The following is a 19,513-nucleotide window of genomic DNA, read 5'->3' as shown; positions in this document are numbered from 1 at the left end:
CTAGACATTGCCAGAACTGCTTGCTCTAAACTGTAAGCCTCTTCTACTCTGTTCCTCTGGAGAATATTTCCAATAGGATTCTAGTACAACTTTAACTTATAGAACATTCTAGGTCTCTTGGTGGGCTTATATCGCTAAAGTCAAATTCTCCAAAATTAAAATGTTATTTTCTTAACATGTGAGTTAATTGTGGACTTCCTTCTGTCTAATAATACTAGCCCCCTAGAAAACTGTTTGTCATTTTCTTCTTACTTCTGTATCACGGACCAAGTTTCTGCTCATAAAAATTAACCTCCATAATAAATAACAAAGAGCAACTGCCTGCTCTGTGTTGGGAGATGTACAGTTGTCATTAAGAAAAAGTCAAGAATAAGTCCTTTGGCTTTAGCTGAGCATTATAGCTTTGAACATACTCATCGCCACTGAACCTACGGGCATCTCTGGGTTATAACTGGGAATCACCTGTGACATCTCCCAGTTGGGATATGTGAACTCCATCATACTACTGTAGCCCTTCTGGGCTTCATTTGTTTGAAACAGAATTCCAGGATATCTGTTTTTTCACCTTCTTACATGGAGTGAAGCCTGCAAAGTGCTTTTGAATCTGTTTCTTCTGCCCATGTATGGGAAGGAGAAGTGATTGTTTCCTAAGTTGTTTCACAGATCCCAACTTCCTGGGTCCTGGGAATTATATTATAGCAAAGGAGCCTCTGCAGATGCAAGTGGGGAGGTTTATCTGGCCCCATTGTAAATGATGAATGAAAGAGATAGAAGGATCCAAGTGTGTGTGTGTGGGCGTGTATAAGAGACAGACAGGCAGAGAGACAGAGAGACAGACAGAAGATTAAAGATGCTGTACTCCTAACTTTAAAAAGAAAGGGAGGGAACCATGAGCTAAAGTATGCAGATGGCCTCTATTGCTATAAAATATTAAGATGACCAGTTTCCTAGGCCTTCAAGACAGGGGAACAGGTCTGGAAGCCCCCTGAATTTTGTACAGTGAAATCACCATGAAGTTCTGCTCTACAGATAAGGAGTTTGCATCATTTATTTAAAGCCACCAAGGTGTGGTTCACATTACAGGAGCAATGATAAACTACTATACTTCCTCTTATCTTCAAAACACCAACCTCACTTCTTCTTTTGATTATCTTAGCTTTAGCTCGTGTTTATCATAAAATTAAAGTGTTATCATACCCCTTGTCATTTGGACATAGTTTTCCTTGAGAAGTTGGAACAAATTCACTTAATTTCTTCTCTCCGTTTAGGATTTACATTTTGTTTTGCTTGAAAAGGCAAACGTCCTTTCCCTGCTATGCTGAGTGGGCCGACACTGAAGACATGTGTGTTGTGGCTCTGTGCTTATCCTACCATTCCCATAGTTACAATTTTATACTGTCCCTCTCCTAATCCCAGTCCGATTATTTTACTCTACTTGTCAGCTCAGGCATCCACATTATGCATTTGGTTTTTCTTCCAATATCTTTTCATTCGTGAGGATACTGCGGACCTACCCGCTTGTTCCTTGAGTTCACAGTGAGTGGGTTTGAATGCTATGATCACTTGCAACCCTCTCTAGGTTTCCCTAACACTACTGGCGATTACTATGTGATTTGACAAGGCCTCTTCTATCCTGGAAGACTCCCAGAGACACTTCCTGTTTTTCTCTATGATACAGGCTCCTTCTGGATATGCTGTACCCTATCACTTACATATGACAGTCTTTGTTTGCTTCAGTGATGAGTCAGTGAATATGAAGCTAAGCATCACTTGTGAAGTGAGAGAAGCAGTTTTAGCTGTGTTGACTGTGAGTGGCTTCTGCTTCTCCATAATCATCCTCCAAGGGGAGTGGCCCCCATAGAAAGAGCACACAGGGTTCCTACCACTTCCACCCACCCTGTGCCATACGGCATCTTATCAACTTCCTAATCCTGACTCTGAGCCTCTCCTCCGGGGCCCTGGCACAGACCCTGCAGAATATCATCAGAGTTAGCTTTGCGGATATTCTCACCAACTCACACAGACACCTGGTTAACTTCTTCATCGTATTGACGACTTGAAAAGCTCTCTGATCTCGTTTTTCCTATTTTGTTCCCTGAAGGTCAGGAATTCAAAGGGCCTGTGTTGTGAATAAAATCCTCTCAAATAATTTCATTACTATTGAAAACTTATTTTGGTGATCTTAGCTGACCTTTTTAGCGTAGGACTTTAACTAATGAAGAATCACTGACTTAGTGTGGGGGAAATATGGCAGAAATCACAATTCTTGTGAGACAGAAGGCAACTTTCCTCAGCCTGGGGAAAGCAGAGTTGGTTGCCTGAGTTAAGCGAAGAACTTGGTCCACCCTGTCCTTTCTGCACCTCTGCCCTCAACCCTAGAGAAGTTCTTGACTGCTGAAACACAACCCTGCAAAAATTATCTTTCTTCTAGCTCAGTGGTTCTCAACCTTCCTAATACCATGGCCCCTTCAGACAGTTCCTCATGTTATGGTGATCCCCAACCATAAAACTATATTCACTGCTACTTCTTACTATAATTTTGCTATGAGTATGAATCAAAATATAAATATCTGTGTTTTCTGATAGTCAGAGGTGACCCCCCACCACTGCTCTAGAGTGATCTGGTTTTTTTTCTTGTAATCAGAAGAAATCAAAAGATTAAACTTTCTTTTACATTGATTGAAACATTATTGATTTCAGCAAATGGAAAAAAAAATGGCCTGGCTGTCCTGGAAATCACTCTAGGCCAGGTTGACTTTGAACTCAGAGACCCACCTGCCTCTGCCACTCAAATGCTGGGATTGAAGGCCTGTGTCCCGATGCTTAGTTAAGAAAATAAGAAAGTGATGAATTCCTCAATAAGAAACTTAAATATTTTGATGTTAACATTTGTTCATGATTTACTTATATGCTCCATTTTTATCTACATGCTTAAGATGCTTTATGATAAAATCACATTTTTTTTTTCCTTCAGTACATTTGGGACTATATACTCACATATACATTCAAATGGAAAAATAACTTCTGATAGAATCTATCTTAAAAACTTTTTAGTTGGTGAATTAGATGGAAAATTCTTCAAGTAAATTTTAAAATAAGGTGGATACTTCATTATTTTCTTCAGAAAAATACATAAAAAAAATTGAGAGACAACAGGATTTAATGATAGCTAGTCTAGCAAAATCCATTGGGTACCTGATTGCTTGACATTGGGATAAAATTAAAAAAGGAGTACAAAGAACTTCCATACAGTTTCAGAAGACAAACTATGTTGGTTTGGATGAGGATGGCCACCATAGACTCATTCATATATTTAAATGTTTAGTTCCCAGTTGGTGGATTGTTTAGGAAGGATTAGGCCATGTGGCCTTGTTGAAGGAGGTGTGTTATGGAGGGTGACCTTTGAGGTTTCAAAAGCTCATGCCAGGCCTAGACTCACTCACTCACTGAACTTAAAATATATGCTTTCAGTCATGGTTATACTTGCCTGCCTCCTACCATGCTTCCCGCTGTGATAACCACGGGCTCTGGAACTCTCTGAAACTCTAAGCAAGCCCCAATTACTTGCACTTCTTTTTTTTTTTTTTTTTTTTTTTAAATTAAGTTGTCCTCATTGTGGCAGACCACAGACAAACAAGACAAACAAGGGTCATATCAGTTATACATATAAATCTCAGAAGGAAAAGGTTACTTTCTCTTGATCCTATAACAAGAGATCTACAACAATGTGGGCAGGAGACCCATACCATACCACTAATAGTTGGGATTACAATCAATAATGTATTCAGTGCCCTCCCCAGTTCCCTTCCTTCTTTTGCCATTGGGTCTCAGTATGTGCACTCTGCTCAGGCTGGTCCTAAACTTCTAGATTTAATGGATCCACTTGTGTCAGCTTCCTAAGTAGCTAGGACTACAAGTGTGAGCCACTATGGTTGGACTATTTGGTATAGAAATGGTATTTTGGTAGCCACATATTTATATATGACTGGTAAATACATTTCCCATCAAAATTATAATACTTTTCGGAAAGTAAGTTTGATTTTCATTTGCTTCTTTGACTATTGGCCACAAGACATGAAGAAGGGCTTTCTAGACACAGCATTTTACCATGGGGTATCACCACTGTACCTGGGTTGGTATAGAGCTGGCTCTCTACAGTTTTGCCAATGCACTGAAGCTTAATTGCCTGCAGAGAATCGTCCACATGCATGATGGTAGGTAGGCTGCCCAGGGTGTCCTGTACCAAGTTGGCCACTTCCCGAACATCAAAGAGCTTCAACAGTTCTGAGTACACAGCTGGAAAGGAGCTCAGGAACACAGCCTTAAAACAAAGAAGGGATACAATTGAATTACTGATCCCATGGAAAATAAGATGTAAAATGGCACCAAGTTTTTATCGGTCCTGAGGTGGGACCTTTGTGAAGGCTAGACAACTACAGGGCTACAGGGCTACAACCACAGCCCCTAATATTTTCAAATATATTTTATTGTGATTTCTTTCTCTTTCTAAACGAAAGCTTCATGATTGTTTTTCAAAAAAAAAAATGCATTTCTCTGACTATTCTTAAAATGAGTAACTTGGTATCCCCTGCTAAAGACTGTATCTATGTAAACTTTGGTGTACTTGGCAAAGAACTGAGTCACATAAATGGGATAAAAATAAATTAAAAAAAAAATCAATGAGTCTCTCTGCTTACAAAAAGCCAAGTTATCTTCTTCATTTATACCTTAATATATTTCTGAGTTCTTTATTATACTTCTTTACTTGAAAAAAAGTATCTTGGTGTCCCTGAAATATAAGGTACCTTTTATAATATGACCACTAAAAAGCATAAAGCAAAAAATACTTTATGTTGAGGGCAGGAAGCCAGCTGCCCTGGGACAAACTAAGGGTTATTACTGAAAATAAAAATAAAAGTACAATTTGGTTTTGCCCTTCCTGTGCCCTGAGACAAATAGAGAAAAATAATTACAAGGAACTAGCAGCAAGGTTTGAGGCCTTTACCCTTTTTGCCCTTTGTCTTCTTTTCTAGGAAATTCTGGGGCAGGAGTCAGTACATGAAATGGGAAATGGCAACATAGCTAAGCTGGTTCTGGGTCCTGCCTGCCATGGAATGGCTATCCAGGAAAGCATTATTGTGACACTGGGCTTTGCCTTAGAGGAATAAATGAAGCCTGAGATGAGATGACCCACTGGGAAGCAATTCCTTGCCCCACTGATGAGCAGACCCTTTGGGTAGCCATCCCTTAGCCCACTTGATAGAGTACTGGGATGGTCCCTTTGTCTCCAGGAATCAGCGTCTGTGCTGGGTTGTAAGTCACATTGGGGTAAGACTCCCACAATGTCAAGCTAGCAACTAAGTTTCTGCTTTTAACACAGTTTAAAAACTTAGGCCAGTATGATCTTTGGCTCTGGATAAGGTAGATGCAATTCTAAGATGACTGACCATGACCTTTGTCCCTAGTAGCTTTGCAATTACATTATGTTGCATTGCCAAGGGGGTTTTGCAGAAAAAAAACGAAAGATGCTACTTAGCTGACTCTTAAATATGGAGACTCTATAGGTAGGCCTAACCTAACCACAAATCTTTAGGTTTTGTTTTGTTTTCATTTCATTGCAGGAATCCTAGAGAGATTGAGAGCATGGACAGAACTTAGCATATGGCTCCTGTATTTGAAGCCATATATAAAAAATATTTAGAGTGGCCTCCAGAAGACAGACCACCTCCAGCCTCTACCCATAGCCTGCAGAGAGAGGCCCTTGACCCCACGATTTCTACCAATAGCCTGAAAAGTTCTGATCTTATTCAAAGGCTTCAGATAAGAAATCAAGTTCTAAGTTTGACTCCGGTAAACTTGTAGAAAGGAATTCAACTAAGCCCGAGTAGACTCCTGACCTACAAAACTGCAACTCAAAAGCTGTTTAAGGCCATCAAGCTAAGGTATGTTAGCAGCAGTAGAAAACTAACATCTCACATTAACCAAACTTTTGCCCTCCTACTTTCTTCAAGAGGAGTGTAGGATCATCAGTGAACCTGGCAGGGGAAGAAATGTGTCATTAACCTTACAACCAAAATATTGGGAGGCAATGCTTTTTTCTTAATTAAAGAAAACAAATATCTCATAATCTTAAATTAACTCTGACTTTGCATAAAACTAAAATGAACACATAACACTTATATAAATAAACAGTATACAGGGTAAAGGATTACTTCAGTAGGGTTATTAGCATTTTCGGGAACTTTATATAGTTTAAGAAGTAACAAAATTGTTTCTAAAGCTCGACTGTGGACTAGTACTCTGAAAACCATGAATAATCAAAGTCAGAATGACAGAGAAGCAACAGGGCTGCTACACCCTGCAGAATCATAGAATTGAAGATACCTTAGGGCATGCTAGGACTCACAGGAGATATGGTGAAGGTACAGAAATATTTCTGTAGTTTTAGAAGAGGAAGAAAAATGTCTTGGATCTCTAAGAAGCGATAAACAATAATTTAAAGTTACTCTTAAGAATAGAAAGATATTTTTCAGGTGCAAAGCAGGCAGATGTGGACTCTGTGATTACCAACAGGTCATAGAGAGGTTTCAGGGTGAAACCTTTATCGCAAGGTAGTAAATTCTGAGACCTCTATGGTGAGCCTACTGGATTAACCTCAAATGATCAACTGCTATAAATCAGCTCTTGTAAGGTGAAAGCTTGCCTTTGAGGTCTTTGACAAGTTCCCTGGTGCCAGGACTGGATTGTTAACTAGAGTGTATAAGATGCCATTTAAAAGAGCCTGTTATATGCTGGCCAGGTTGGGGGGAGGGGGGCGGGGGAAGAAGGTAAGTCCATGTCTGTAAGGAAGAGAATAACAAGACTAGCTGTGTAAGCAGTCCGGAAAAGCACAGTGCTGTAACCAGAAGAGTGTGAGCTCTGGTGCTTGGACACTGTATGGTAGGCCTGCCACAGGCCACATGACTCCAGATGACATCAGCATTCTTAAGCCCAGTTTGCTTTCATCTTCATATTAAAGCTCTAGTTCTCAAACATTTTAAGTTTCCAGAGGATGGTGGGAGGCTGCTTCTCTATCTGACAGCTTTTAACCAAGCCATCAGAATTAAAAATACACAAGGAGGATTAAGAAAAGATAGAGAAACACTAAGAATTGTCTCTGGGGATGTATAAAAGGTAATGCTATTTTGAATGTGGATGGATCCAGAACTTAAAAAAGAAACAAGTCAAAAACAAATAAAAAAGAAAATCAGAGCCAGGCATGCTAGTTCATATCTGCCATTCCAGCCCTTGAGAGGTAGAGGCCAGACTAGGTTAAATGATACCCTGCCTCAAAATAAAACGGCCAACAACATATTGGTGCAGATATGCATAGATAAACTCATGTGAGGCGACTCCCAGTAATACAATCTGCAGCATTGACTTGGCATTATCTTAGATCAGTCCCAGGAAGATGATAGCAAGTAAAATAAAACAAGACAATGTGAATTTAGCAGCATCCAAGAGAATGATTCTCAAGTTGATAGATTAAAAAGCAATGAGCCTGAGGGAAAGAACCAGGCTCTAGTGACATTCCATCTCCTAGATGAGGGTGACAGTGTCTAGCCTCCTGAATGTGTTCTAGTAAATGAAAACATGGCTGACGCAAACTGCCTCCTAATCTAGCATGGGATTTGGGGAATGGAGTTGCTTATGTTAGGCCAGTACATAGAGCCTAGGGATCTTTAAAGTCTAATCCTGACAATGGCCAAGCTACAGGAAAAAGGGAACAAGGCTACTCAACCAAACTGGCATGAAAAAGAAAACAAACTGCAGTCCCAGTTTTGGTCTATTCAGCAGAGACGGAAAACAATTACCTGTGACTGCGATAAGGCTCCAGTCCCTTTGCTCTCTTGAGAGAGGAAGAAGCGGACTGACATAAGGAGCTCCTGGATGCAGCAGCGGAATTCTTCTTCATTCTGCCCTCCGGTGGCGAGGGAAAACAGCCTTCGGGACTGAACTATATACTTAAAAATGTATTCTTGTGCCTTGAAACAAGAGTGTTAGAAAGTTAGCTTCAAAGGACTCTGAGAGTATTTATGTAACAATGACCTAGCATAAAAAAATATTACAGAAGAGTGTTAGACTTTTAAATAATTCATCCCCCAAACTGAGGCACTCTGAGATGTTTGAGTGATATATACTTAAAATGGAAAAGCCATTCTTCTTTGATGCCAAAGAAGCAAAACATGTTAAAAATTCTTTATAATTCTCAAGTTAGAAACACTGAATAGTTTTGATCTTCAAATAGTTTTTGTTTTAATTTAGCTAATGAATAGATGAATATTTTCAAAAGTGATTTACCACTTAGCATTTTACTTCCAAGCAGACCAAGGGAATAAATTGATAATGAAAGAAAGTACCTGTTTTATAATCTTCATGTATGTATTATCTATTTATCTGCTGGCATCATATAGGATGGTCTTAATGTGAATCAGAGGATGGCTAGGGCTAGTAAAACTCCTTGAAAACATATATATATATATATACATATACATATATATGTATATATATATATATATATTCCTTCCCCTACCCCACCCCCGTGGCAGTACTGAAGATGAGCCCAGGGCCTCATGCTTGCTAGACAAACACATACTACTGAACTATATCCCTTGCCCTAAATCTTTATTCTTTTCTTAAGAGGATTACATAAGAGCATTGAGAGTTGGAGTCCAGCCTGGGTTACCTAAGGAGACCCTAGCTCATACAGAGATAGGAAGATGGAAGGAGTAGGAAGGAGAGGGAAAGGATTTGGGAGCTGGGAAAATTTTATTCAACATGTATGAAGACCATGTTAATATTGCTGTGGCTCAATGTATTGGGTCTAGAGATGTCGGAGTTACTAAACCACGAGACCCAGGAAAGCCTAAGTAAGGTTCCTTCATTGTGATCCCCGTTAGGTGACCCTATTGTCACTTAAAACTTAAGCTAAAGGGTTCTCATTAGGTCTCTGTCTGGGTGTGAAATAGGTAGAAATTTCCAAGTTTAATTAACTGCTCATTGCAGTCTCTTCCCATGCTCCCACTTCTGCCCATCCTGGACATCATCTCTGCAGAATTCAATCCCCAGCAGGTGCCTCTGGGCAGGCCTGGCAAAGTCCCTTTCAAGTTTCATCAGCTCTGGAGCAGTCATAAACTGATTAAGATCCCTGAATTGGAATGTCAGTAATATATCATCACCAATTACTGTCTGTGCAGAAGAACCAATTAGTCTCCAATCATCACGTAACAGCTTTGTGAGACTCTGTCATCTGTTTTCAACAGCGTGTTATTACCTTCAACACTTCCTGGATATGCTCCTGGCGCTCTGCTTCCGTTATCCTGTCCACATACCACTTGAGCACTTTGATGAGATCTCTAAAACACAGGGAGCAATGCACAGATTGCAGAATGGCTAATTCTCAATTAAATGGCAATAGACTCAACATACACACATCTTATCAGGAAGTCTTTCTCTGTAAGGTCTCACATTCTCCTTCCAGGTTGCTCTAGAACAACTTTATTGAGACTGCAGGTCTGCATCACTACTTGTCTTGAAACTTAAGATGTAAACATACTGCTGCCCCCTGGGATTGCCCTCAGTCTGTAGGTATCCTGCTGACCCTAGAATTAGGGCTGTTATGAGCAATCTTGGTCAACTGCTCATCGATATTCTTTCCTTCCCAATCTTGTGAATACTGCAAGGTATTTGCTATTTAGCTGCAGGTAAAAGATGGGAGAGGCATGAAGACAAACTGTTCCACTACAAGCCACACTCCTGCGTTTACCAGGCTGACTTTTTCACCATGAGATCAAGGCTTACCGTCAAAGTGTGCTCTTGAAGAAGCATTTCCAGAGGAGACAGTTGCTTTCTTGTGACTGGTTTATTTTTTATTTTATTTTATGAAACGAAACAAGAACTAGCAAGAACCTACAAGTTTTAGTGGGTTTACAATCTCGCTAACATATATGCTGGCTAATTTTTAATTTCTAATTCAAGTAGTAGTTTTTCTTCTTTTTTTAAAGGTGGAAAGAAAAAGATAGAAAGAAAGGAGAAAGAAAAAAGAAAGAAAGAAGGAAGGAAAGGAAGAAAGAAACCAACCAACCAACAAACAAACATCTCTGTGTTTAGAGTTTAGAGTTAGCATGCTGGTCTCCATTTAGATAATCCAAATTCTACTGGTCGGGGACAAAGTCTTCACACAAGAGCACAATGTATAGAGCCTGGTGTGCAGCTGCCTTGAGGCAATTATTAGTGGCTTTCTGGAGGCTAGCAGAGCTGATGTAGAACATCACTCACTGCCCTTCGCTACTTACATAACCTGCACTGTTGGAAAAGAGGCAGTTACTATCTAACAGTCAATGGCTAAATGGCTTGAGGCCAGGGACTTGGGATGAATATTGGAGCACCAACAAGGCACCTGGTAACAAGTAGGGCCTCTGTGAATATTAATGACTTGGGATGAAAGCAAGGGCTGCTTTCCAATCATAGCTATTCCTCTAAGTTATATATATATATATATATATATATATATATATATATATATATATGGTATAGTAAAAATGAAAACAGGACTCTTAACAGCAAAAATGACAAGGACCTAGACATCTTAGATATCTCACACCAGGTGAGGAGAAAAGCACCGGGTTCCAGGATCAGATTTCAGGAGGCTATTGCCCCCTCCCCCTTTTCCTTTTAATTAAAATAAGTTATCACCCCCGAATAGGGGTCTGTGAGGAGGAAAGAGACAGGGTTTGGTGGCTGAGCTTCACATCTGCCTGTATTCCCTTACAACAATGCCTTCCTAAGCAGCCGCTTAAGCTTTAGCGTAAGTGTAATTCCTAAGGCAGTTACAAGATAAAGGGCCTTACCTGTATGCAAGTGCCCCAGCAAAGTGACTCTCAATGTAAGTGTCCATGACAGGCTTAAAATGATGGAACTTGCTATCTTGTAGCAAATTTATTATGTGGACCTAAGAAGAGAATTGAGTGTTATAGAACCCAGTGCCAATCTTTTCTTTGTCTGCTTAAAATAAGTCAATAAACTCTTTCATCATCAAGTGGCCATTTCTGAAACAGTCAGGATCAAGAGGCACGCTTATCTGTAATACTTTTTAAGAAAATGTAAACTTACCAAAGAATCAAACACTTTAGACCCATATTTTTGGGAATTTTCATCTAATATTCCAAACAAGGTATCCAGTGTGTCTTGGAGAAACTATGGATTAAAGAGGTAAAGACAAATGAGTAAGACTCAGTCTGCCCTCCTCCCAGAGTTCTTGAGTTTCCAAGTGGTAATGAAACAGCGTATATACCTTTACTATTTCTGAGCCATCGATTTCTTTTAACTTAGAGAGACAGCCTGTGATCTTGTCTGGGTGGGTTCTCCATTTCAAAAGATCAAGCATATCACCTTTTCAAACAGAAAAGGAAGATTAATTGCTTTTTTTGCAGAGAACAGCCCCTCTCATGAACGGTGCTCTGTTGGGAAAAGCTGACTCGCCTACACGCACTGCCTACCCCATCCCCTCACCGGGACTAGCCTCTCTGCTCTAGGACTGCATTTACTTAAAAGTATTTCCATTGTCTCCTCGACTCCCCAGAGCTCCTGCTCATTGGTTAGTTCTCCAACTAGATGGTATTGTCCAGGAAGGCTCTCCATCTCTTCCTCATGCTCCTACCTCACAGAAGCACTTGCCTTTTGCCTAAAGGTTTCTATGTCCAAAGCTGACAGTAAAATCCAGAGAGATGAACATGACCCAATTGTATCTCCAGTATAAGAACAGTATAAGCAGTCAGCAGATATCTGCTGTGATCTTTTCTGCTACCTTCTAGTAAGGGTTTCCAGAGAGGTAGGAACCTGCTTGACTCATGCTTAGACACCTGACCACGAACACTCAGTCTAGTAACAGACTCTACCCGGCAACAAAGGCTTTCTTGATTGTTACAGTATCTCAAATCTTGGGAACACACATTGTTAGTGCTGTGACAACAAGCCCAATGTACCGACAGACCATCTAGTGCATCTCTGGATTTAAGAGTGCCTGTTTCTGGCTTCCCAGCCCATTTCCTATCACAGCTTATGAACAAGCACACAGCCCTGCCTCTTCCAGTTCTTTCTGAAACGGACAGGTGGACTCAGAGTCCAACAGGCCTTTCAAAAACTAGAAGAAAAACCGTGGCCTCCATCTTTCTTGGGCAGAAATTAGGTGGCCTCAGGGAGGGGATATCATGGCCAAAGCATCCTTAGTGTCCAAAGGATCAGGGGATGAGAGCATCTGGAGGTCAATATGGACAGTCAGAACTGCCAGGATAGGGAAGGCATGGAGCAGAGGACCCAGCCAGCTTTAAAGAAGAGGCAAACGAAGGCCATCAGGGCGCTGAGCAATGTGAAGAGTGTGGAGAGGAAAGAGCATTGCTGAGGCCACAGAGCTGAGGCCACAGAGCAGAAGCGCACACAGGCATTCCAACATTTCCTGGAAGCAGGCAGATCATCCTCAGTCGGGCCTGTTCACACTTCAGTGATTTAAAGAGCAGACTAGTTATGTCTGCCTATGTGATCATCCTTGTAGAAATCAATATATTCTAAAGAGATAGTTGTATCAGACTATTGAAAAAAATGGCCCTGAAGAAATAGACATTTCCCTTGAAGTCTTATCCTGGGAGAAGGAAAAGTCTTGCAGCCTGGTGCCACCCAGAGGAGAATCTTGTCTCTCAGGAAGAGATTTCACATAATTCTGACAACGTGTCACACTTCCTTGCAAGAGACTAAAGTAGAGGCAAAGATGAAGGAAAGGACCACACCGTGGCTGGCATTACTTATTATGTATACCCTATGCTTTCTACCTAAACCTAAACCTCAAGACAGGATCCTAAAGACAGACTTGGGAGCTCATTCGAACCTTTCTTCATTCCTATTCCCAATGCAGCTACATTAAATACGTCTCCTCTTCACTATTAATTTGCCTGGACTATGAAGAGCAAGTGGTCAAGCCTAATTTGCTAGAGCTATGAGGGCCCAGGTTCTAACTTCAGCAGCTGTAAACAGCTGTGTACACAAAACATTAAGAGTTAAGGCAAAATTGTCATCTCCTCTTGGTCTGCTCCAGTCATCTGAAGATATGCTGGATGGCAAACAGGAGCAGTGTTCTACCACTGAAATTATTAATTTTCTGCATCCTATCAAGTAGCACTTATTAAGTATACTCTTTGCATCTGACCTACCAAGTATAAACAAGGATTAATTTACTCCTTACCAATTTGTGTGTGTGAGTGTGTGTGTGTGTGTGTGTGTGTGTGTGTGTGTACTTGGCACAGGGTCTCATGTAGCCTCGGCTGGCTGCTCATTATGTAGGAAAGATAACCTTGAAGTCTTGATCCTCCTGCTTTAGCCTCCCAAGTGCTAGAATTACAGGCTTATATCACCAGACCAAATCTCCCATAAAGAATCTCTTCTCATAAAGAAGTTTAAAGAGTCTACTTGATCTAACCATCAGAAATACCTGCAGAGCAATCTGGAAGGATTTGGAGAACTAGCCATGAACAATGTTGGATTCCATACAGCAAGAAGAGGTACACATAGCAGGAATCCTGAGTGCAGATCTGCTCTAAGAGACAGCTTAGAAACTACTCCTTGAAACCTGATCATTTGTTAGCTGTCCAATGGGACTGGAAATGTAAGCTGTGTATTTCCAAGTCAAGTGAAATGAATACATACCAACTTAATTCTGATTTGCAACTGTAATTTAATTCCAATTTGCTTTGAGATGGAGATGTACACTTAGTATGCGAATTTCAGAAAGACAGACTGACTCCCCACTTGAACCTTGCTATCTCTTGAAACACACTGGTTTTTTTTCCCCCCTTGGCTCATTTTGAGTTGACTTACATTGACAACATTAATCAAAAGTCAACATAGTTAGGACGCATATATCAGTATCCTCAGTGAGTCAGGAGCCCCACAAAATACTGATTCTATTTTCAGATAAGCAGGCATTTAATATATGGAGTCTATGAGCAATTAATATTTGCTATTTACATGGAATTTTCTCCTTGGTTTTATAGGAAAGCAGCACTGGGTCTTTAAGACTTGGATTCTCCTACTTACAATTATATCAACATAAGCCTTAGAACTGTAAAAAAAAAAAAAAAATACAGGCAATTTTGTCATTAAGATTACCTGTGTGATAGGCAAGATAACAACCCTCAGGAAACCCCAATTCCTAGAAATGGCATGTTTACCTTAAATTGACAAAGAAAATTTATAATATGCTTAAATTTCTGATAATAAGGGGATCAAATTGGGTTTTCCAAGAAAATGTAATCACAAGGGAACTTGAGAGAAGGTCAGAGTCAGAGAAATCTGAAGATGTGGCACTGCTAATTTCTAAAGAAGAAGGTAGAGGCCATGATCCAAGTAATGCAGATGGCTTCTAGAAACCAGCAAAGATAAGGAAAACACATTCCAGAAGATATACAGCATCAGTCCATGAAATGGTCTTCACATTTCTGACTGCGGATCCACAGAGCAACACATTTCTGTCACTTTAAGCCAGAAAGTTTGCAATGATTATTATACTAACAGTATCCAATAAATCCAACCCTGAACCATTCCAGTTAGGTCATTTAATTAACAGTAAGAGCTACAAAGACACACAAATTCCTTATGTAGGATAAATATAAATTTTGTCCAAGGAGCCAACTGACTTTATTATTTTCACAACTTCTACAGCTAACACCCGAGGTTTGGCAAATGCTTCATTTATAGTTACTGAGTTATGTCAGTGGAGTTCAAATTTAAGTCAAACCATTAAACACTGGATACTAATAAAGCCTAGGAAAGCTTAACACAACTTGGTGTTCTATGTAAATACAGTAGGCTTGCTACTGAGAGGGAATTCAAAGAGAGTCAATACTACAGTGCTATGTTTTGCTGCTTTTTGGACACTATATTCTCAGATGATTACTTTTTTGTAGAAACTGTTCCACAATACCAAAACAGAAAATAAAAAGCTTAGGTATAGGAGGTGCGTGAAATACAATGCCTTGTAAGGACGTGATCCCTCTCAACATATTGCATCTAATTTATTAATACGGCAGTACTCAGGGTGGTAGCCAGAAGCTGTATATGGCAACCATAAAAAATTCAGAAATGTTTAATTTACTTCTTTCATTACAGATGCAGTTTTCATAACAATTTGCTAAGGAGATGCGCTTGTTTTATTAATCATAACTTGCTAAACAATTAGTGACATAAGAACTAATGCCATGGCAAAAAAAAGCAATATCCATCTAATTAAACAAACAAACCAAAAATCAAGCTTTATCCTAAAGCCTGCAATTAGCACCATTTATGGTGCTATAAAATATGAGATTTCAGGTGGTGGCACTTTTCATCTTTTCTTGAGTTTAAGTGCAGCTGGTTTTTAATGGTTTATGTGAAGAGCTGACATTTGTGTTTCAACACTGGGTTAATTCTTAAGTCATTAAATTGCTCGACTGGAGTCACTACTGTGTTCTTTTGACTAGAAATCCTAAACAAAAGGATCCAGATCTTGTCTAGTGCAAGATTCTTAAATACTTTCATCCTTGCTGAATATGCTTACCAAAATACATACAGTGCCCACGTGCCCTTAGGTCAGAGGGCTTGTATTGTACATTACCATTTTGAGTGAGTTTTGTAGAACAGAGAAATGATGTTATCCAAAAGGATTCTTTTGTGGACTTCATGGTTTGATTATTGTTCCCAAGGAAGATGACCTTGGAAAACGGAAGCTTGAGGTAGCGGGTAGTATCCTGAAGGTTTGTGTTTTCTTCACACTGTGAAAAAATATTAAGAACGGGAGGCAAAACCTCAGAAGAATTATTAAGCATAATTTTCTCTTCTAGCATTTATGAACTGGAAACATTCTGAACAGCATTGTAAACAGAACTTGGCTTTTAGGGGAATCCGCCAAAAATATATAAAAGAATTAAATACGAAATTTGAACACTGATCAATCTGAGTTGAGCTCTGTTACTCCCTGTGTAAATGATCCTATCCCAACCACTCAGGATTTCTGTTGTCCTTCCTTAAAACATCATTGTCTTATTAGGAGACTTAGACTGTAGGCTTTACCATGGTCTGGGAAACACTGCAAATGCCAAAGAAATCACATTTGATGATGATCAGAAGACTTTTATCAAAAGATGCTTACAGTTCTCAAACATGACATCTGAAAGCTGTTGAACTATTATCACTTTGAAAACCACAAGCTAAGGAAATAGTATTTTAGGTAATTTAACTGTCCCATGGTATGATGTAAAACTCCATTTCAAAAAAAATGCTAGCTCTGTTCTCCCACATCCAGTCTTCCAGTCTCATCCCCAGAACACCTGTGGCAGTCCGTCTTATTCTTCCCTGTGGCCCTGATGCTATTGGGATCCCACAGATCTCCCTCTTTTAACCTCCCTTCTCCCACCTGTTGCTTTGTCCTAGCCCCCAACTCCAATAGGCACCCCTGCTAACCCACAGGCCATGCTTTCCATAAGAGCAGGTGGGATATCTGCCGATCTTCTCTTCTCTGTTCCCCCAGAGTCTCACCCACAGCTCTGCAGCGTCTGTGGCAGCCTTCCCGGATGCCTGTTCCCACCTCTTCTGGATCCCATGCATCTTCCCCCATTTTACCTCCCTCCTCTAGCTGGTTGCTTTGTTTCAGCCCCTTTTAACACAATGGTCACAACAAGTAGGGTGACTATGGATCCATACCTCCACTTCAGATCCAATCTCCCAAGTTTTATCCCTAGCTCTATAGGGAAAACCTGCAGTGGTATCCCTTTTCTCTGTGACTCCATCCTCGAAAGATGACAAAGATCTTCAACCTGAACCTTCCTTCCCCCAACTCACCCATTATCCCAGCCTTCAGCACCAGCAGGTGCCCCCTAAAACCACACCATCTGACCCCACCAGGAAAATGGGTGCTCAAAAAGTTTCCTACCAGGCAGCACACACCTACCATACTCTTCTAAAGTCCAGGGAAGAAGCAGAAACCAAGGAACAAAGCACCTACCCAACAGAGACAAAACCAGATACCATCATCCAGACCTATAATCACCCCAATACCAGATGCCTAGATGTCAGTATAAAAACACAGTCAATATCAGCTAGGACAGTATATCTCCACAGAGGCCCAGAAACCCTAGCACAGCAGGCAATGACTATTGCAAGCTCCCCAAAGCCCAAGAAAAAGACCTAAGAACAGCCTGTATGAAGATGGTAGAGATACTTAAAGAAGAAATTAATAAACTCCTTAAAGACATCCAGAAAACACAAAGAAACTGTGCAAGGAAATGAATAAAACTGACGAAGATCTGAAGATAGAAATAGAATCTATGAAAAAATAACCCAGAGGCCAATGTTTGGGAATTAGAACAGGAACTACAGAGGATAGCTTCCATAGAATACAGATGAAAGACAGAATCTCAGGTGCTGAAGATATGATGGATATGATGGTAAAGGAAAATGTTAACAATTTCCTCACATAAGACATGAAGTTTCAAAATCTGGGACACTATGAAAAGACTAAATCTAAGAATAATAAGAATAGAAGAAGAAGAAAACCAGCTCAAAGGCCAAGAAAATATTTTCAGCAAAATCAAAGAATATTTTCCTAACTTAAAAAGAAAGGGATACCTATAAAGGTACAAGAAGCATACAGAATACCAAACAGATTGGACCAGAAAAGTCTCCTTGGCACATAATAATCAAAACACTAAATGTACAGAACAAAGAAAGACTATTTAAAACTGCAACAGAAAAGGGACAAAGTAACATAAAAAGAAGAACTACTAGAATTCACCTGACTTCTCAATGGAGAATTTAGAAGCCAGAAGGGCCTGAACAGATGTGCTGCAGACTCTAAGATATCAGAGATACCAGCCCTCACTACTATTCCCAGAAAAATTTTCAATTATATAGATGGAGAAAATAAGATAATCCATAATAAAGCCAAATTTAAGCAATATTCATCTACAAATCTAGCCATATAGAGGATGCTAGAGGGAAAACTCCAACCTAAGGAGGTTAACTATAACTATAAAACACAAGGTATAAATAATACCAGACCAGTAAAATACAAATAAAAAAGGGAAATAGACACACACCACATACACTTACATACACCATCACCACCATCACCCACCAACAAAATAACAGGAACCAAACAAACACTGGTCATTGATATTTCTTGATATCAATGGTCTAAAATCCTCAATAAAAAGACACATTAAGAGAATGGATGCAGAAACAGGACCCATTGCTTTCCTGCAGTCAAGAAACACATCTCAACACCAAAAATAGACATTCCCTTAGGGTTGTTCCAAACAAATTAACCTAAAAAACAAGCTGCTGTAGTCATTTTAATATCTAACAAAATATACATCAAACCAAAACTAATCAATAGAGATGGGGAGGGACACTGCATATTCAGGAAAGGAAAAATCCACTGAAATGACATGTTAGTTCTTAACATCTATGTTCCAAATACAAGGACACCCCAAGTATGTAAAAGAAACACAAGTACAACTTAAAACACATATTGACCCTCACACACTGAAATAGTGGGAGACTTCAATAACCCACATTCATAAGAGAAAAGTCAAGTCAAAACTAAATAGAGAAATGCCAGAGCTAGTGTACATTATAAAACAAATGAGACTGACAGATACTTACAGAGCATTTCACCCAAACACAAAAGAATATACCTTCTCAGCATCTTTTGGAACTTTCTCCAAAATTGCCCACATAGTTGGACACTAAGCATCTCTTAACAGGTAAAAACAAAAGTTGAAATGAGTCAGTGCATATGAATGAAAATGAACATATATCATAACCAAACTTACGGGATACAATGAAAACGGTTCTAAAAAGCAAAGTCACAACACTACCTATAAAACAAACAAACAAACAAACAAACAAAAAACAACAAAAAAACAGAAAAGAACTGTAGAGATTGCTGGGAGGTGGTAGTGTATACCTTTACTCCTAGCACTTAGAAGACAGAGGCAATTTGATCTCTGTGAGTTCAAAATCATTATGGTCGACAGACTGGGTTCAAGGACAGGCAAAGCTACACAGTGAAATGCTGCTCCTCCTCAAAAATCTCATATTAGCAACTTAACAGCACACCTGAAAACTCTAGAACAAAAGGAAGAAATCACACCCAAAAGGAGAGATGGCAAGAAATAATCAAACTCAGGGCTGGAATCAATAAAACAGAAACAAAGAGAACAACAACAACAACAACAAAAGCAATGAAACAAAAAATTGGGTTTTAATGAAAAAGGGGACATAACAACAGACACCAAGAAATTCAGACAATCATAAGGGCAAACTTTTAAAAACCTGTTACTTCATAAAATTGAAACAAAGGATAATTTTTTACATAGAACCACTTACCAATGTTAAATCAAGATGAGATAAACAATTTGAACAGATGTATAAGCCCTAGTGAAATAAA

The 19,513-nt window shown here is 39.6% G+C and overlaps 1 protein-coding gene across 7 annotated transcripts in view; it reads right to left on the bottom strand.

Moving 5' to 3' along the window:
* Nucleotides 1-19,513, bottom strand: part of Dock4 (dedicator of cytokinesis 4) — a 411,188-nt gene that overhangs the window by 102,515 nt on the left and 289,160 nt on the right. For all 7 annotated transcript variants that reach the window (XM_031357369.1, XM_031357376.1, XM_031357375.1 and 4 more), the window contains exons 17-23: nucleotides 15,680-15,836; nucleotides 11,333-11,430; nucleotides 11,152-11,235; nucleotides 10,890-10,990; nucleotides 9,314-9,395; nucleotides 7,854-8,024; nucleotides 4,129-4,321 (exon numbers count right to left, since the gene is read on the bottom strand). In XM_031357369.1, the coding sequence (XP_031213229.1) occupies nucleotides 4,129-4,321; nucleotides 7,854-8,024; nucleotides 9,314-9,395; nucleotides 10,890-10,990; nucleotides 11,152-11,235; nucleotides 11,333-11,430; nucleotides 15,680-15,836 (886 nt within the window). The remainder of the gene's footprint in view (nucleotides 1-4,128; nucleotides 4,322-7,853; nucleotides 8,025-9,313; nucleotides 9,396-10,889; nucleotides 10,991-11,151; nucleotides 11,236-11,332; nucleotides 11,431-15,679; nucleotides 15,837-19,513) is intronic.

This window comes from Mastomys coucha, unplaced genomic scaffold (assembly GCF_008632895.1).
Source record: "Mastomys coucha isolate ucsf_1 unplaced genomic scaffold, UCSF_Mcou_1 pScaffold6, whole genome shotgun sequence".
NCBI lineage: Eukaryota > Metazoa > Chordata > Mammalia > Rodentia > Muridae > Mastomys > Mastomys coucha.
The sequence above is the reverse complement of the archived record's forward strand: the minus strand, read 5'-3'. Positions and strand labels throughout refer to the sequence as shown.